Raw genomic sequence first — 19641 nt, forward strand, 5'->3', positions numbered from 1 at the left:
ATTACTTGAAGCCTGCCGTGAAAATGGTGGACAATTCGATGACGTTAACTAAGAGATTTGGCCTTTGTACTTATTTCTTCATCACTAAACATTCACAATCAAAATACGATAATTCGAAGTGACCAAAGAAGGCACCGCGCTACTAGACATCTGATATACCTAGACAAATTCCATCAATTATTATGGTGGAACAAAAAAAACAAGAACAAACAATATCCCACTTCAGGAAAATCTTGCAGAACAAAGTCCACAGTGCTCAATCTTTGTTGCTTCTACCGTTTTCCATTTCCATTACTTTGAATTTGTATAATCTAACAATGATTCCTTTTCGTAAAATGTCTAACAAGGATGTTCCCGAAAAACAGAAACATTGAATACATAAAAAAAGGACTTGATCCAGAAGCATGGAACACCCCGAGATACACCTCTCAGGTAAATGCAACACCTGCACAACTCACGGAACCAACCCAACAAAGATAACAGAGAAGGTATTGTCAGACTACCACTTCTGACTGAAGAAAAGAAAGGATTAGGCTGCCTGAACTTCGGTCTTTGCAGCAGCTTCTGTTGATTTTGGTGAGCTTTTCTTGCTTTCAATTGATTTTGCTAAGCTTGGAATGTACTTCCAGCATCGCTTGTGAACTCCACTTATCTTCTTGGGAGCATCGGCAATTGGTAATCCTGTATTAAATGTTGATAAGATCAACTCCGCCTCCATGTAAAGAAAAATATTTATACGAGTAAAAACAAAGACAGCCAGCAGTTCTTGTTGTTCCGCGTATCAAGCAAAATAGGGAAACAAGTCAATTTTAAAGAGGTCACTACCACAAACATAGATAACAAGCAAAAAGGGAAGGGTGGGAAAAAGACTTTAGCAGATTCTGTCATCTACAGTCATTCAACATGCATATACTATCAAGGAGGAGATAGCATGTGCCATGTGGTAGAGAAAAAAGGAGCATCATTGAAAGCCCCATCAGAAACTATTAAGTCTGGGAAGGTTTCAAAATTGCCAAAGAAAAGAACAAGAAACCTACGAAATGGTTTGAGCTCCACAAAAGTTTTTAACCCCTACTATAATTAAACTAGCATAACCAACATTTCCATTTAGTTCTTACAGAAATAAAATGCAAGCTAGATGATTTCCTACTAGATCCAAGACTGATCCTCTGTGTGCCTTTAGCGAGGGGAAGATAGAAGAAAGAATTTTCATACAACCATCCGAGTACCTAGAATCTAAAGAGCATTAAAACCTGTTCAAACAATAACTCTTTTTCAGGCATATTGAACTTTGAAATTTGAAAAATTATTCACCATAAATTAACATTTGATCACATGAAAAATGATCCAGAAGGGGCTTCTTTTTTTCCATATAAATTAAGGCAGGTAACAGGTATCCTGTGATTATGGTTTCCACAACCAATCACAGATAATTGAAGCAAATCAGTAAAGTGAGAGAGTGGGCATACTGCAAACATAGCACAAATTCTTGTTCTATGTTCAATTTGTATTATTGCAAAGTCTTGTTTCAATGAGATAAGTTAAACTACTACTTCTAATGGAATTGGAACCTGCAAACAGAATAAAAATGGGCAAAAAGGCATTCCCTATTCCTTCCTCTACGGATTTTTACGCGGTGTTTATTGCAGACACACTCCCCACACCTACATACCTCCCCATCAATCTTATTATTAACCAGCAAGGTCACCACCATTCGACAGGGGGTTTTTCCTCTTATTTCTGTGACACAACCGATACAAAATCTAAAAGCTCCAGTTAAACTTTGGATGCAGCCATTACTTTAGCGAGAAAGCTAGCAATGAAAAACAGAACATGACCTCCACAAACTTCCATGAACTTCAATCAAACAGACAAAAACACTACATCTTTTGGGGGGGAAATTCAATCAAAAGAAAAAAAAAACACATTAAAATAAAATGAAATAATGAAGAATTATAAAATTCAGAAAATAGCATAACTAAGACTGACCGTCTTTGTGAGCTATCCCCCATGCTTTTCCATGCCTACCATCCTGCAATGATCAGAAACGCATTAAACCCAGAAGAATCCCTTAACAAAGATGAAGAAATAAACTCCAAATTTATCATAATCTAATGATCTCCAAGAAAACCTTTCAAAAAAAAATCAAAACTTGAGAGCAATGACCATAAAATCAGACCAGCCAAAAACCCTAAACCCAGCTAAATATTGATACTTACTAGTCAAAATATGAGTGGAAGGGAAAGGGAGGGTCCAGTACCTTGTAGAGATTGATTTTGGTGATCTCGTAAGATACATTGGCCCAATGAGATTTAGCCAAGTGGTATCCGATACCCCATTGAGGCAAGAACTGAGCCACCTCGAAGAGGTTCTTCTTCTTTCTTCGTTTCGGCATGGATGTTTCATGTTTAGGGTTTTGAGCACTGGCTGCAGAAGAAGAAGAAGAAGTAGTTAGGGTTTTTAGCAAGATGGTGAATGGTGATAGTCTTTTGAATAAGCTTAGTGTTTGATTTGTAGCTGCTGCTGCTCTCTTGGTGAGGAGACTGCCACCGCCCATTCTATTTCCTTCTTTCGCCCCAAACCCCCCTTGAAATAATAGGGGTTCCTTCTCATTTCTTCTTTTTATTTTTTTATTGCTCTTAAACGACAGCGTAGTGTGAAGTTGGATATTTTTTTCTTACATGGTTTTCATGTATTTTTTTAATTTTTCCCACCTTAATTAACCGCTCCTACCCTATCATAAGTCATAACATAGTTATTCTTCTATTTCAAGTCAATTTTTAATATAAAAGATATAATTATTCATGTATTATAATTTGTTAATTAAAAATAAAAAGATAATTTATATTTTCTATAAAATAAATATAATATATATATATAAACAAATAAATAAAAATAAGTTAGCACTAATTAAATAATAAAGCGTGAATCTAATATTTATAGTTGAAACAAAAGATAAATATGCATATAAATATTTTATATTTGTTGTTCTTTATATTTTATATATTTTTATTTATTTTATTTTAGAGGATAATTGTCTTTGCTAATAACAAATTATTTTTTTATAAAAACATCATATAATTTATATAAAATATATATATATATATATAAGAAATTAAAAATAAATTAAATCAATTTCTTTGAAGTATTATGAAACTATAAAAATATAAATAAATCAATCACAATATTTTTAAAAAATAAAGCTACACTCAATGATTTAAAAATAAAAAAGAGAATATTAATTAATATTAAAATTAAAATTAAAAAATAAACACTAATAGATCAACATGCTAGGCCTACCGGTCTCTAGTAAAAAGGCTAGGTCACTTGGCGTTTTTTTATAATTTTTAGGTTTACTCCAGATTTTTTGTATAGATAATCAGGTGACGTGTCACTTGTTGATCAATTTTAAAGTTATCTTAGTATTTAAAATTAGAATCCAGATTTTTTAAACTTAAAAACCTAATTTTCAATTATTTTACTAAAACATATCTCAAAATCACTTTAGTGATAAACTAATTATGATACTTAAAATCACTTCAATAAATGAAATCAAATGAATGCAAAAGGTTAAAGATACCACAATTTAGTTTTCCCCACTTGTTTATATAAAAACTCCATTTTTTTGTTAAACTTCTCTTTAAAAAATAGACTCATTAACGTAAATATTAATATTTTTTATGGTCGGAATATAGTTATTCAACCATTTTTTCTTTAAACTTATCATTCATAAACTTGAAATATATATATAAAAAATAAAATTTACTATCAAAACTCAAATCTCCAAAATAATAGTCACCAAATAATATAAAAAATCAAAAAAATTAGGATAAAAGTATCCTCAATTTTGGTTCATATCTTCCCTCTTCATTTCCATATTCAAATTCAAAATTAGATAAAATGTCGCCAACTTTTTTCTCTCTCTCTCTTCTCCCTTTCCCTTCTCTCCTCATCTCTTCTTTCTCCCTCAACACCTCCCCTCCCCTCTTTCATAACAACAAAAAGCATCCCTTTTTCTCTTTTCGTCTCCTCTCTCTCTTCAAAATAGATTTGTTGATTTTATGTGTAATGAAAAGTTGTGAAGTATGACAATAAAAACTGAAGCATTTGTTTGAATCTTGTCCTGAAAACTTAACATGATCAAAGATCTCATAGACTGGGCTAAAAATCAATTCCGCAACACGGATGAACTTGTATAAGGACTATTGACTTGGTTAAAACATTTCTCTCCTCAATTTCTCTGCTGTTCAACGTTTTGATATTCAAGTGGATAAAAACAAACTCGATTGTTGCTAATTCATAATAAATTCTTGGACTGAGTTTCTGTTTGTGTCAACATTAGAAAAGAGAGCTGAAATCCCTATTTCATGAAGTTTTACTCTGGCAGCAGCCACTTGTAAAGAAGATTTGTACCGTTGTTTCACTTGTGTGTGAGAAACTCGTTCTGTTCTGCTGCTAGATGTTAGAACAGAATACCAATGGGCCGATAGTCATGCACTTGTGAGTGTCATTTACCTATACAAAATTCCTCGCACCTCCTTTGTCACCATTTGCTTAGACTTTGCCATATGAACTTTTATTTGGAGAGAAAAAACACGAGGTAAAATTTCCTTTGAAAATACAAGAACACCTCTTTACTCTTTAGGGGGGGGGGGGGGGGGGGGGTTTGGATTGAGATAAAATTGAAGTCATGTTCAACTTCAAATGCCTAAGGGAAGCTTTGTTTCGACAATATAGAGCTGCCAGTGTTAATTGAAAAGGACAATTGATGAATTGCAAGTCGAAGCATTTGAACCGGAAAGGGGCATCATCTGCCTGTTCATGATTTGAAGGAGGAAGGATAGGATTAATAATAGTTCAGTACCCAATTCCACAACAAATTTGAAGTACTAGCTGCAGATTCATTTTAAAACCCTACATACTAAAGAAGAATAGAAACCAGCAACTGGAAGTTGAGGTTCAAAAGAAAGAAAATCTACTGATAGTCTTGCTGATATTCATCTCCTTCCTCCTCCTCCTCGTACTCTCCTTCCTCATCAGCTGTTGCATCTTGGTATTGCTGATACTCAGAAACCAGATCATTCATGTTACTCTCCGCCTCAGTGAACTCCATCTCATCCATTCCTTCCCCAGTATACCAATGCAAGAAAGCCTTCCTCCTAAACATGGCAGTAAATTGCTCACTAACCCTCCTAAACATCTCCTGTATAGATGTTGAATTGCCAATAAATGTGGATGCCATCTGAAGACCAGTAGGCGGGATATCACACACAGTTGACTTTACATTGTTTGGAATCCACTCAACAAAGTAAGAAGAGTTCTTGTTCTGCACGTTCAGCATCTGCTCATCTACTTCTTTTGTACTCATCTTGCCACGGAACATGGCTGATGCTGTTAGATAGCGTCCATGTCGCGGATCAGCCGCACACATCATGTTCTTCGAATCCCACATTTGTTGAGTGAGTTCTGGAACTGTCAAAGCTCTGTACTGCTGCGAGCCACGGGATGTGAGTGGTGCAAAACCCACCATGAAAAAGTGAAGACGAGGGAACGGTATCAAGTTCACTGCAAGTTTTCTCAGGTCAGAGTTCAACTGACCAGGGAACCTCAAGCAGCATGTAACCCCAGACATTGTTGCAGATATCAGATGATTCAAGTCACCAACTGGTCTCAAATACAAGGAAAAACACAATTTGTTATATTAATTTGTGTTGCTCTTAACCATACAATGCTTAAAATTATTTATTTATATACACAACATAAAGGAATCATATTCATTCAATTAACAGAACAAAAAGTAGATGGAGAATGTAGTTAACAAAGAACTTACAGCTAGGAGTGGTGAGTTTCAGAGTCCTGAAACAGATATCATACAAGGCCTCGTTATCGAGAACCATACACTCGTCAGCATTCTCGACAAGTTGATGAACAGACAAAGTAGCATTATAAGGCTCAACAACTGTATCAGACACCTTTGGAGAAGGAAACACGGAGAATGTCAACATCATTCTATCTGGGTATTCTTCTCTAATCTTCGATATCAATAGGGTTCCCATTCCAGACCCGGTTCCACCTCCAAGAGAATGACACACTTGAAACCCTACATACATATCAAATCAAATAAATAAACCCAGTTAAAACCCCATGAGCAAAATAATCTTAATTTGTTGAGTACACTAGATTATTATAGTAGTAACCTTGTAAGCAGTCACAATTCTCGGCTTCTTTTCGAACAACATCGAGGACAGAATCGATGAGTTCAGCGCCTTCAGTGTAGTGACCTTTAGCCCAGTTGTTTCCAGCACCAGATTGGCCGAAAACGAAGTTGTCAGGTCTGAAGATCTGACCATAGGGACCAGATCTGACGCTGTCCATGGTTCCAGGCTCCAAATCCATGAGGACAGCACGAGGAACAAACCGACCGCAACTAGCTTCATTGTAATACACATTGATTCTTTCAAGCTGGAGAGGGGAGTCGCCTTGGTAACGGCCGGTGGAGTCTATGCCGTGTTCTGCGCAGACGACTTCCCAGAACTTGGCTCCTATTTGGTTGCCGCATTGCCCGCCTTGAATGTGAAGGATCTCGCGCATTTTTGCTTGTGGTTTTGTAAGAAAATGTATAGAAGAAGAGAGGATTTTGAATTCGGGGAGAGGGAACCGGGCAAATGGAAGATTTTATAGAGGAGAGGGAAAGGGGAAAGCGAATATTTTATTTAGAAAAGGTAGGTTGGGCTGCCTGCTATTTCTAACGGATAAGAATCCAACGGTTAAAACTTGTAGAGGGTTTTTGAAATTCAAATTTTCAAATTCGTGGGTTACAGCTGTCGTTACATAAACCGCAGAGCCTTTCATCTGATTGCTTACCTTCCATGCTATTTATGATTTACGAATTGATTACAATTTTGATCCTTGTAGTTTAATAAAACTAATTAAGTGGTCCTTGTAGTCTAAAAGATAATTAAATAATCCCTTGCACCAAGGACTATCCTCAATTTAGTGGATTTTTTTTTATTTTTCTATCCAAGAACACCCACCTTCCTCCTTATCATTTCATCTATGGAAAAATAAAATAAATTGGAAAAGAACATTGAAATCTATAGAAAGATCAAGCTATAAAATATAAACAAAACTGAAAAACATAGGGACTAAAAATCAATTTGTTAAAAGTGCAGGGATTAACTAGTTAATTGTTTTAAGCTACAAGGACCAAGTTAAAATTAACACTAAATTTGGTAGCTAAACAGAATCTCCGATTTTCTTTTTATAATGAGAATGAACAGAATCTCCAGTTATTAGGTTCGAAGCAGAATAGTACAGTTCCTATATCATATTTCAACCCATGACAGTATCAGTACAAAGCTAACATTTTTCAGCAATACAAAATAAAAAAATTAAGCCTCAATTCCCTGGTATATGCCACTTAAAAGCGAGATAAAGATTATATTCCACGTAAAACAACTGAAGCTTTAATGGAAAGGTGAGGGTGTATAGGAAAACCCCAGAGAAAGTAAACCGCCACTAGAAAAAGCTTCTTTTCCCGGAAGAGGCCGTGTCCCTTGTTCCTTGCATAGACAAGCACACTTGATGATGCAGGGTTAGCTCCATGGATTAGAACCGAAGTTCCACAATAGATTATTGAGACATTATGAAGAAAGACCCGAAAAGAAAGGGAAAAGGCAGCAAGCATTAATAAATGATAACCCAAAGCCCAACTGAGGGGCCGCATATTCCTAGCACCACCTTGTACACTCTGTTTCTTTTTTTCTTCCGTACTGCGCCTTTAGACAGCAATCCAGACGCTGGGTTCATACTTGATGATAGGCCATTATGATCACTCTCCGAAGATGCATGCAATTCCTTGGCCATGTATTCTCGGCAAGAAATGTGATTTTGAAGTTTAAAAAGAAATTCCCATCGCCTAACAATTAACTCTCAGGGGTGGGAGCATCCAACAGTATCAAGACCCACAGAGACAACATAAACATTCATTAAATTCAGGTAACGAGGGCCTGCCTGCCTACATGCTATCTTCTGTTAAATCTAGTGTTCAGAGAATCGTGATTCGACTCTTTTCTTATCCCGGTAACTTCATAAGAAACGTTTCCTGAAAATTATCCAAAGTCTACAAGCATCCTCTCATATTATTCAACTTTCTCCCAGTAACCCGCCATAAATCCCACACTAATGTAAAGGAGATTGATTTGTTCATGCAAATGACTACTCCATGCAGAAATTGAAACAGCTTAAATCGCCGGAAGAAACCATTTCGATTGTATTTGATAGCAGTTGTGTCTCAACATTTTACAACATTGTTCACCCAAGTGGACTTCAAAGCCATGTTGTGGAGAAAGGGAATTGAGACCATTATAAATTTTGCATCAAAACATCATAAAAATATTACATTTGATTTTGCTTTGTAGAAAGAGAATGAACATAGATCCATTATTCTAGGTTTTGACTGGAGCTTCTTAAGAGGTAATACCAAAAGGTATTATTGTTAACTCTCACTTTTTTTTCCCCTTCAAACACAAGATCACGTAATGGTGGTACCACATTGATGTCAACTAACTGATGAATAAAGCATAAAACATCACAGATAATTGAAATGAAAATGCTAGATACCCTCCACAAGACAGATAATTGAAATGAAAATGCTAGATACCCTCCACAAGTTAACTGACAAATAAGATGCAATCCACTACCAAATAAGAAACAAAATGAAAATGCTAGATACGCTCCACAAGTTAACTAGCAAATAAGATGCAATCCACTACCAAATTAGAAACAAAATGAAAATGCTAGATACGCTCCACAAGTTAACTAGCAAGGTGGACTTAAAAGGAAACAGCTTTCAACATATTATTGAATCACAGCCCTGTATAAAAAGTGTAAACTTTGGAATCGTTGCTTGATGAGTTCATAACAGAAGTGTACATCAGACATACACAGAAGATACTGCCCAATATCATCATTATCATCTTAAATCTCATTTAAATTTCTAAGGTATATAACTCAATTTTATATTGACGACAAATCTGTTGACTTGTAATAAATGAATTTCCAGTTTTAGATTTTTTGTTCATCCTGAAAGTGTCAAGAAATCACAGAACCACATATAATATATTATTTATGGATGCATTGGTCCAATTAATATCCATTAGAAGAGTGGCACAGATAAATCAAAACATAGTACTTGCTAAAGGATACAGCACAACACTAGTGGATAATTTCTATTAAAAAATTGATGGAACATTTAATCTGCATGTTACGGCCAAACGACAGTAATATGCCAATAAAGTAAAGTTCTTAGCATCAAATAGCTTGAACAGCTTACAATTAATCTGCATGTTAAGGCCACCAATTGTCTATTTTTTGCATAATGTTACTGTTAAGTGGGAGAAAGAGATTATATTCGAACTGTAAAAAGTAAAGATTCACATCTCCTATAGCATTTTCAGCTACTAGCACTTTCTTTTTCTTGTGTTGCTCCTACTTTGGTATTCTCAGGCCCAGCAGCAGGTTTGTTTTGATGAAAGGTATCTTCTTAACCATTCATCAACCCTGTTTTTTTTTGGACACCAAGCATTGCATCTTCACAAATGCATTATTTTCCCCAACATCATCTATAAAGTGCATTAGTTACAGATTCTGTTCTCCATTGAAGCATGCTTAATCTAAGAGCATGTGTCTGACACCAACTGCTGACAACGTTTATGTTATGGTACTGAGCACACTAACTTATCAATCATCACCAATTCTCATACACCAAGTCACCAACACAACATATATCTTTTACCTTCATGACATTTTGCTTTATTGACAACCATTTCTTCTAAACCTTCTTTTCTAATTCAATTGGTAAGATTCCAACCTACGTTTGTGTATACAGGGGGGGTAGGGAATTGTCCTAGTAGCATTCACGCTTGTTCACCATGGTATAAACAGGGAGAGGAAAAAAGTTAAGGGAGCCTGCATTTCACCCCAAAACTGGATGTGATATTGACCTACAATTATACAGGGTTGCCCCTCAAAATTCAAATCGTGTTCATCCCTAAGCACTTAACCAAAACACCATTACATTTACCCCTGAAAATTTACTCTTTAATATTTCTTCTTCATTTTTTAACCTTATCTAGCAGGCAAAATATGACATAACACCCAAACCAATGTTCAAGGGATTAGTTAATCGAAAATTTGACAACAATGACCTAGATGACAGCAGCTAGTATCTGTCTAGCATAGCTATTCAATATGATGTCGTCCATTGATGTGAGCTTTGTGTCCTAGTTTGAAGAATTAAAACACTTTTCTATCCAATAAAGAAGTCCACATGATGATCAATACCTAAGCATCAGGTAGAAAGATTGCCAGTACAACCCCGATGTTACAAATGAAGAAAAACGACCAGACAGGATTCATTATTTGAGTGGAAAATTCTCAGAATCTTCAGGAATAAAAACCACAAACCTGGTGAAACAGATGAAGAAGCAGGTTTGAAGTCCAGAGGATGTCTCCTAGTGAAAAGGCTGCGGCATTGCTTTGAGTAAAGCACCATTTTTTTGTTATAAGAGATGATAAGAGTTCATAAAGCATAAAAGGTCCATAAAAGAATCACAATTGCATAAATGAACCAAAATTATTATCAACTGAATGAGTCACAATAACTTAGTGTTTTGAATTGTGTCCATGCAGTGATCTTGAATATTAAGTAAGTTTAGATGTTTTACATGAAATCAGCATTCTTCAATTACTTTGGCAACATTTCAACTAGTAGCTAACAATAAGAGACCAGGTTATGACCACTTAATTGTCTATCAAGAGGACGAATCTGAAGCAAACATCAATGATTTTGTTGATATTATAATATTTGGGTCTAAATTTTCTGTATCTCACTTTCTTTAGCATTTAAGACCACAATTTATGAGTGTGTTCCTTTAATGCGTGTCTAAATTTGCAGCAACCCATGCTGTGGCAGATTATGAATGGCACAACCACAATTTATTTCAACCTAATTAGTTTGACCAGGCAGTAGTTTGAGGGGGAGGTTTGTGTAGTTCCTTATTTGCTTCTTTTTTTCAGAAATTATATACCAGTGAAAACCTTGCTTGTGTGTTCCACGGCATCAATTTAAACACTGATGGTGTACCAATAAACTATGAAGCAGTTGATATAGTTTCTCCGAGCACATATTCTAAGCCTACAACTTCCAACATGTATTTTACAGAGTGCAGTTGAACACTCATAAACCTAGAGAAACAAATTTGGTTTATGATCCTTGACAAAGGCTTTATAAAGTATAATTAAACAGCGTACTTTACTTAACATGGCATGTCTCATCATACTGCAAGTGCAGAAAATAGCAGCTTCTGCTCTAAATGTATACTATAGAATACAGAGTATAGTCCAGCCAGTCTCACCAAAAATACACAAAGCCAGAGGAGTAGTAAACCCTCTTCCCCAGATAGCAGATGACAATAATTTCATCATGTCCAACCCAGGCAAACCACATATTTTTCTTTTTATTCCTTTGTTTTTCTCTTCTTTTGTACAATGCAGTCAACGTTATAAGCTTTGTTTAAGAGTTGCATAATGCCCATCCTCTCTATCCTAAAATATACTAAGCTAGTGCTTAAGCCATTATAACCGTAGCAGCCTGACTTCATATATGACACAAATCCTATTTGAAATATCCATTTACAATTGAGATTCATTTTTATTTTTCTTCTAACCCCCAATATTTTGTATTAATTCTTTCCATGTCAAGGAGTGTCGATCATGTTTCATGATTTCCTTTAAACTAGCACCCTCATATGCGATTTCCTTTAAACTAGTACCTTCATATGTGCAGCAAATTATTCAAAGTTCTCAAGTCCAACATATTATGTTTTAAAAACTACAGAAAAATGGAAAGGTACTATACAAAGGATTCATCACCCCACCCCCCACCCCACAGATAAGGAATGCCAAAGATACTTAGAGGATAATAGAGAAATCAGCCGACCAAGATAAGAAAGCTATTCTAGAAGCCTCTTAGTTTTCTAATATCAGCTAGCCAATTTATACTTGATCCTAGTCATTTTCAAGCCTCTTAGTTTCCTAAGATTAGTATGCCTATCCTAGTCATTTTCAGCAATCAAATGCTTGATCATTAAGAGGGTGAAAAATCTACACAAAAATATTCTACTTCGGTAATAAAGAAAATTCAAATCATCAATACTAACAAGCAAAAGTTCGTGACTTACATCTGTTGGATGAACATAACCTCACCACATCTAAAAAAGACGACTGGGTAAACCTTTCCGCTGAACTTTCAGTCTTTTTGTTGTAGGCTTCACCCAAAAAGACAGGCCGAATTGAAAATATCTATTATAAAAAAAATTCACCAGAAAATAAAAATCAACACTATCAGAGTCAATGAATTGTGGCAGCATTATGCAGTGCCTCATGCTACCAAAATAATCAGCTACTATAATTTCAGCAATGAAGCAAGCTACTGGAAAGTAGCATTTTCAATCAATAAAACATAAAATCTGTTAAGAAATGTATTGGAGTCACCAGTTAGAAGAAATGGAATCTCTAATAGCATGGTCGATGGAATATATTATCCTTATTGAAGGTGCTAACAGTCAGATATTCAAGATGTAGTTGAAACCAACCAAGAAAGGGAGAGAAAAACAGCACTTAGTAGGCAGTCTTCACTTAAGAAAATGGAGCTTAATCTCGCTATCTTCTAACCAAGAAACCATCACACAATTCAAGTACCAAAAATATGTAGTTATCTCCACACAGCACAGCTATAGCTTCCTTTATTAGCAATTCATGTATGACTATCAGTATACTTCATAAATCAGCCAGGCTCTTCTTAATTAAATACTCTCTCCTCATAGTTGCTTCCAATAAGTCAGCTTCCAAGAGAACAGTGTGCAAATCTTCTCAGATAACACAAACTATGAAACAAAACTTGGTTCTGGACTTGCCTACAAACCTCATAACACTGAGTTCAATTCCTAAATTTGCTAAGAATTTCCAAATCCACCTCAATTCCCTCAAAACTTTAAGAATTTTATTCAGGCAGAAGATACTTTCATCTTATAAAATTTTGCTGCAATCGGTAGCAAAAATTGGCAGTGAATTACTATTCTTAATGTATAATTTCCAAGCTTTATTCTTTGAACATTAAGAATGAAGTGGAAAGATTCGCAACATTCCAACATAAAGTAAAAGTAAAACATAATCATGCATGGCCACCATAAAGATTGATGAACCACATCAATCAGAAATTGAATGGCACAATCAAATTGTTGAGTATTGTTATGCAGTTCCAATTTCGATATGACATAAGAAACAATCTCCTTTGCTGCACCTAATGAAGTTCCAAGTTCACTGATATAGACATTTAAAGATGGAAAAAATATATATTGAAGGAAAAAGGTTAAATGAGCCAGTTGGCCAAGAAATTAACATAATGTGGACAAGTAGGGATGTCTTTAGAACATGACATGACATAAATTAACATAATGAGGAAAAAGCTAGAATTTGATTAATTACAATTGTCATTCTATAAAATGATCATCTCTTTGAGCTGGCCGCTCCGAAAAAATTTGATCCGAGTGACGAAAACCATCCAGAATTATCTTAAAATTTGATAAGAAACTATTGCAATCCTAAAGAAGTTATTAAGTGCTTGATCAAAATTTCATTAGATATAAGCATCAAAACTTTCTTATGTCTTAAAATTTCAATACTAAGAGATTCTATTAATCCAAATAAGGGATGTCACATGTCTAACTAGTGCCATTAACAAAAGAAGTTTGAATAAACAACCTATTGTAATTTTACTGTCATCTTAAGAGAAGTTCAGCAGAGTGGCAATTCCCTATCAAAAGAGTTGAGGCTACAGGATTTGAGTTCAATCCAATTGCATGCGTCATCAAAAACTACCTAAAACCCAGAACTTTAGACTAGGAAGAAAACCTCATCTCCAAACAAGGAGATGGTAACAGCGCTACTGTTGTTCCTCAAAAGAAGTTGGGTTCTACAAGCAATCTATTGCAGGTTTGATTCCAAAAGCACAAGTTAGACACTACAGGTTTCAGTACCACAACCACAGTTAAGGAACCAATTTAGTTGAGCTCTAGACTTCGTTGAGTAGAGTTATGAAATGAGCAAATAGCACCAAGATTCACTTAATATTCTGGGATTATAAAGATTAGAGGTACAATTCAAAACATCCTAAAAATTCCATTTCAAAAAACTAAAGGAAGCAACACATTCACAATGAACCAATAAGATCAAACGGACTTTTAACTATAAAAAAAACTAGATAAAGCAAATGTTAACATAAAACTAGCCCAGTTCTAAAATGAAGATTTCAATATCGAAAACCAACAAACTTAACTGCCACTGAACTTCAGGTCCGAAAACTCTCCTTTTAACAAGACAGCAACCTGAATTGACAAAACTGGCATAAACCATTGGGAAATGCAGGAAATGGGCAATGGAAGGTTGAATCACCAATGTTGCCAAGTTCAAATTACCAAAGGAACAAATTCAACTGCAACAAGACCAATGCGATTCAATTGCCAGGCCCCATCATGAGTTAATGTTTATTCCCACGTCCCTCGAAACTTGCATTCCTTGACTTGCTTTTATCTTCAAGTGAGGAATGATGACTGGGAGTTCTACAAAATAAAGCATAAAAACAATAGTAACAGAAGTTTCTGGCAAATAAAACCTGAGAATATATTGGTGGAACAAACTTACGATTTATGCTTCTTTGCATTCTGTTTGATGGTTACAACCATATCTAGAGCCATCTTTTGGTGCTCCCTCGTTTGTGAATGCAAGTCCAGGGCTTCAACTGTTTCGCAGTCAACTTTACATATACGACACCATCCCATGCTTGGTTTTCTCTTTCTAGAATTATCAAAAAACTGCAAGTCGCCCTAAGAATACAAAAGTAAAAAAACAAATAAATATAAATAATGAATGTAAAATGCAGAACTTTATGAAGCCAATTCAATTAGGATACACATGCTCTTACCTTGCCTATCCATATCGAAAGGTTGCAATGATGTTTTCAAATAAATCCTTAAAAAACAAATTAACCAGATAATATTTTAACAATATAAAATTAAAGAACTAGTACTCACTGCATAGTTTCCACCAAAGCTGCTTCTAAATCCAGGCTCACCAAGTTGATGATGATAGAAGTTCCCTGGCCCAGCCAATTCTCCCATTCGTGCATGACCAGGGAAAGCACCAAAGTTACCTGGCTCTCCCACCCACAAATGACTAGGCAGGTTACGAGGACCCAAATGTTCACCCCTCCGCAAATGGGCAGGCCGACCATCATGTCCCATCAAATCACCACTCAAATGCTCACCCATGTGCAAATTACCAGGACCCTCAAGCTCACCCCTGCGCAAATGGCTAGGAAAAACTGGAAACCTACTATCACGAAGAGAACTAGAAAATTTATCACCAAATCGGTGTGGATCTCTGCCATCAATATCATCTAGGCCTGGAAGGGCACCAAATCTCCGTGTAGGCATGCCAGGGTAATCCCTAACTGGACTTCTTGGTGCCAAATTATCCATATGACGGTGATCATATCCAGGAATAGGGGGCCCAAGAAAACCAGGACGAGTTCGAGCAAAATCAGATCGGCCTGCTAGACTGTCATGATAACCTAATGATACTTCCGCATCACTGGGATGCAATGCTTTATCATGATGATAGGGAGGAAAGAATCTTGGAGGAGCAGAGCCACCCAGTGGTTCCATGTTCAACCCTGAATCATAATTAAAACCATGGGATCCCTTGTCAAGAGGTCTTGGTGCTCCGTCCACACCAAAACCACGAGGACCCCTATCAAGAGGTCTGGATGAGGGAAAGTGACTACTAGATTTTGGAACAGGTTCGGTGTCCAAATGAGAGGGCCTGGGGAAATGCTTCAGATCTTCTTCAAACTCTCCTTGATGAACATTGTGATGTGCTGGGCCACGTGGAAAGGGATTCAAATGCTCATCTGGTAAAGAGCTGAACCTATCTGAATTAGGGCCTTGGGCCCCATTCATTCCCACCACATTTGAGTACGTGCCTTGTCTACCATCTGGATATTTCGGCCTCTGATTTGCAAACATGGTGGCTTCATGGACATGTGAAGGAGTTCGCTCACCTTGAGATGGGGGTGCGGGTGCATGAGGATAGGCCCCTTGAGGAGGACCATAATGACTTGGTACATGTCCAGGACCTAAACGCCCATGTTGAGTTGGAGGATGCCCAGGCAATTGCATGTGATGTGGAGGTCCAAGAGGAGATGCTTGCACCAATGAAGGTCCAACAGGCCTTTGTTGAGCAGCAGAGGGCCCGTGATGAATTGGAAGAGGCTCTAGCTTTCCCTGGTCAACAGCTGAAACTGATTGAGATTGCACGTGACCATTTGGAGGAAAGCCTCCAAAACTTTGATAAGTCGGAGTTTTGTCCTTCTGCAATTTCATAATTTGTTCTTCAAGGTGAGACGGGGCAGTTTCCAGCAGAGGACCATCCTTGTGTTCTGAAACAGAGAGCTCCACCTTTTCGTGGTCAGCATTAGAAACATCATTTTGCTCATCAGCACCATCTCTATGCTCTTCTTTCACCTGCTTAATTGAAGACTCTCCATTTGCTGCTGCAAGTGATTCTGGAACATCCTTAGCTTCACCTGTGGGTTTATTTTTGTCATCCACTTGCTTCAAGTCGCTTTCAGATTTTATGGTTTTCATCTCACTTGCATCAGCTGCAAGACCAGCATCCAAATCATTTAATTCCTTTTTAATAGTTTTTTGAGCAGACAACTCACCTTCTGCACCTTTCTCAATATCACCTTGCCTTTGTCTAGAACTAACCCCTGATTGTTGGTCAGAAGATAATTCAACTTGGTTATTTGTCTTAAGAATATTTCCAGATTGCTGGTTCGCACCAATCTGAATCGACCTGACCTGCATACCAGAGGCAGATTGTGGATATGACTGTGCAGGTAATCCAGGCCCTACTGCAAGACTTTTAGCTTGATGGGGATGTGCACCATGCGGTAATAGAACATTTTGCTGGGGATGTGGATAGGCATGAGAAGGTTGCTGGAATGACTGGGGTAATCCTTGGGGGCGTAGTTGAGTCAGTGGATGCAGCTGCTGCTGCTGCTGCTGCACATAAGGACCTTGCTGATGTGCTTGATTGTGAACTGCACCCCATGGTTGCCCAGAAAAAGGCTGCTGGTGCTGTGCATATTGCTGATGCATTGGTTGCGGAGTTGGCTGCATACCAGGACGTTGTTGAACAGGAAGTCCAGGTTGATGTGCATGAGAATGAATTGGCTGTTGTAGTGCAGGAGGAATGTTTGGGACTTGACCTTGTGAAGGCAGCAAACCTGGTTGCTGCAGGTTTTGAACTGCAGCATGATATTGTGGCTGAGGCCATAAAGATGATTGTTGAGGGAACTGACTCTGCATTTGAACAGGCTGTTGTGAATGAGGTTGAGGTCCACCTTGAGAGTGTTTTAGGGCTCCTGTCTGCATTTGTTGGTGAATCTGGGGCTGTTGATAAGAATGATGGCCTGTCACTGCATTGACTGAAGAATGCTGAGGCTGGGTCTGGAGATTAGGATTAACAGTCTGGCTGGGCTGAGAAGCCAGGGATTGTGGAAGGGGCTGGAGTGTTTGTGGCTGAGCTTGTACATGGGGTTGAGGAACAGGATGCTTTTGAGGGTGAAGCTGAGAATTAGTCTGTGCCTGAATTTGGGGCTGTGGATGCTGCACCTGCAATTGAGGATGCTGATATTGAGGCACGTGCTGTGGAAGAGGCTGAATAGGGTGGGGTTGTGGATTGGATTGAGCCTGAGGAGGTGGATAGCCATGGGCTGGTGGATGTGCCTGCAGTTGGGTCAGAGATTGTTGCTGAACTGTAAGGTGAGTTTGTTGCTGTGGATTCACTTGTACCTGGTTCTGAGGTTGAGCAGCAACGGGTACTTGAGGTTGAGGTTGGGTCTGCAGCTGGGGTTGGGGGACTTGAGCATGCATGCTCACCTGTGGTTGCTGGTATTGTGAAACTGCTTGCTGTTGATATGGATAGTACTGCTGATAATGCTGTTGATACGGGTCATATCCAGGATACTGCTGGTAGTACTGCTGATATTGCTGTTGCTGTTGATACCACTGTTCTGCAGTGGGCACCGCAGCCTGTACTGCAGTCTGGGCCTGGGTAGTTGCGTTGATTTGTTGGGTGGTATCTTTTCCAGGAGTTGAGGTCATAGAAGTTTGAGCCTGGGGAGTTGTTGTTCCTGTTTGAATGGCAGCCTGAGCCTGATCACCAGTAGTTGGTGCGCCTGTGCTTGTTGCATCTTGGGCACCCTCAGCAGGTTGCGCTTGAGGCTGCACACCCTGTCATTGAACAATAAGAATATAAACCAATATAACAAAAGTACAGAGCAACTCCACACTTAAGTCCTAAATAAAAAATTTCTTGCACTCACTGGACAATTTTGAGCATGTTCCTGCACTTGACTATGCACAATTTGAATTCCACACCTGTTGCAAACTACAGGAGAATTACCAAAGGCACATCCCGAGCAATGAGATGTGCACTCAGACAGAGGACCCTGCCAGGGGCACCCACTCCTATGATATAAACAATGGACAGTTATCTTGCCAATGGTTTCAGCAAGTACATTGTTCGATTCAATAAGAGGCTGCAGTAAGCAATGTAAAAAAAATACATTAGCATGTACATAACACCACTGGCCCTGCAATTAGATTCACTACCATGATAGGCAAGGAAAAACCTTGGAATCTGCTTCTGTCACAAGGTAGCCGTCATAGGGGCAGGCTCGGGTAGTGCTGACGACATATGTCAAACAGGGTTTGCAGTACAAGTGAGTGCATTGTGATTGTAATGCTTCATTTGGGTACACAAGAAGGCGACAAACGGGACAAAAATACTCTCCAGAAAGAGATTGAATGTTAGGTATGCACTCATTATCAAATCCCATTGTAAAGTATCAATCAATCTTTGCTTCTTCGACTCCCAAACAACATCAATCTATCCAACCCTAACAATACAAGCAATACAATTTCTCATTTCAAACAATCATGTTTTAAAAAAAAAATTAACCTAGACAATAAAAAATCGGTTTCCAATTTTTCTCAATAACCATAAAGAATTGCACCAGTGGAGTAAGAACCCGCGACGTACCTGAGTCTCGCAGATTAGATAACCCTAGAAAAGATTATTTGGTAGAGAAATCAGAAATGGAAAGCATTAGGGTTTCAATTGAAAAGTGGGTGTAAATTTAAGGCGAAATCGAAGGCATAGTAAGCATAAAAGGGAAAGAGAGAGAGCATAGATTCTTGAAAACAGATTGTTCCAGAAGGAGACGAACCTTTCTGATTGATTGAAGTGTGAAGAAGCAGCCTTGAAAAAACAAAATATATGCCTAACAGTCTATGCATGAGCGTGCTAGTGAAAAAGAAAATAGAAAGACGAGAAGAGACCGACTGGCATATGTTTGGTCTTCTGCTATGCTACACGACGTCGTTTTTGGGGTTTAACTAATATTGATTTTGTGTTTTTTAACGAAAAACCCATAAATTTAGACTTTATATT

General features: G+C 37.6%; 3 protein-coding genes across 10 annotated transcripts; all 3 read right to left on the reverse strand.

The window, feature by feature from the left end:
• Positions 1–198: 198 nt before the first annotated feature.
• Positions 199–2599, reverse strand: LOC7481504 (uncharacterized). The gene is made up of 3 exons (XM_002313369.4): positions 2261–2599; positions 1990–2032; positions 199–681 (listed from the first exon to the last, which is right to left on the reverse strand). Exons 1-3 carry the CDS (start codon positions 2555–2557, stop codon positions 530–532), a joined length of 492 nt encoding a protein of 163 aa, XP_002313405.1. The 5' UTR covers positions 2558–2599; the 3' UTR covers positions 199–529.
• Positions 2600–4788: 2189 nt separating this feature from the next.
• On the reverse strand, positions 4789–7002 carry LOC7481503 (tubulin beta-2 chain). Its single transcript, XM_002313368.3, has 3 exons — positions 6198–7002; positions 5831–6100; positions 4789–5664 (listed from the first exon to the last, which is right to left on the reverse strand). Exons 1-3 carry the CDS (start codon positions 6589–6591, stop codon positions 4976–4978), a joined length of 1353 nt encoding a protein of 450 aa, XP_002313404.2. The 5' UTR covers positions 6592–7002; the 3' UTR covers positions 4789–4975.
• Positions 7003–7228: 226 nt separating this feature from the next.
• LOC18102016 (chromatin modification-related protein eaf-1) lies at positions 7229–19542 on the reverse strand. 8 transcript variants are annotated; one of them, XR_008060120.1, is made up of 9 exons: positions 19231–19519; positions 18821–19087; positions 18512–18727; positions 15153–18419; positions 14764–14945; positions 14538–14681; positions 14399–14447; positions 12243–12363; positions 7229–10537 (listed from the first exon to the last, which is right to left on the reverse strand). XR_008060120.1 is itself a non-coding variant. In XM_006378971.3 (7 exons), the coding sequence occupies exons 3-7, from the start codon at positions 19025–19027 to the stop codon at positions 14600–14602; spliced, it is 3954 nt and encodes a 1317-aa protein (XP_006379033.3). In that variant the 5' UTR covers positions 19028–19087; positions 19231–19254; positions 19418–19542; the 3' UTR covers positions 14171–14599. The 8 variants fall into 8 exon arrangements, 2 of the variants coding, with proteins under 2 accessions (XP_006379033.3, XP_024463901.2); XR_008060119.1 differs by having other exon boundaries at positions 7229–12363; XR_008060118.1 differs by having other exon boundaries at positions 7229–10526; positions 14399–14681.
• Positions 19543–19641: the final 99 nt, after the last annotated feature.

This window comes from Populus trichocarpa, chromosome 9 (genome assembly GCF_000002775.5).
Source record: "Populus trichocarpa isolate Nisqually-1 chromosome 9, P.trichocarpa_v4.1, whole genome shotgun sequence".
Classification (NCBI taxonomy): Eukaryota; Viridiplantae; Streptophyta; class Magnoliopsida; order Malpighiales; family Salicaceae; genus Populus; species Populus trichocarpa.

Bases quoted from the DNA above. Each gene is read 5' to 3' on its own strand.
- LOC7481504 (XM_002313369.4), bottom strand. From the start codon at position 2,557: ATGGGCGGTGGCAGTCTCCTCACCAAGAGAGCAGCAGCAGCTACAAAT. The intron at 2,033-2,260 runs GTACTGGACCCT...TGATCATTGCAG, and splicing joins CCAAAATCAATCTCTACAAG to GATGGTAGGCATGGAAAAGC. The intron at 682-1,989 runs GTCAGTCTTAGT...CATTTAATACAG, and splicing joins GGGGATAGCTCACAAAGACG to GATTACCAATTGCCGATGCT.
- LOC18102016 (XM_006378971.3), bottom strand. From the start codon at position 19,027: ATGGGATTTGATAATGAGTGCATACCTAACATTCAATCTCTTTCTGGA. The intron at 18,728-18,820 runs GTTTTTCCTTGC...TGCTTACTGCAG, and splicing joins TGACAGAAGCAGATTCCAAG to CCTCTTATTGAATCGAACAA. The intron at 14,682-14,763 runs GTAAGTTTGTTC...TTTATTTTGTAG, and splicing joins AATGCAAAGAAGCATAAATC to AACTCCCAGTCATCATTCCT.
- LOC7481503 (XM_002313368.3), bottom strand. From the start codon at position 6,591: ATGCGCGAGATCCTTCACATTCAAGGCGGGCAATGCGGCAACCAAATA. The intron at 6,101-6,197 runs GTTACTACTATA...ATATGTATGTAG, and splicing joins GAATTGTGACTGCTTACAAG to GGTTTCAAGTGTGTCATTCT. The intron at 5,665-5,830 runs GTAAGTTCTTTG...ATTTGAGACCAG, and splicing joins GAAACTCACCACTCCTAGCT to TTGGTGACTTGAATCATCTG.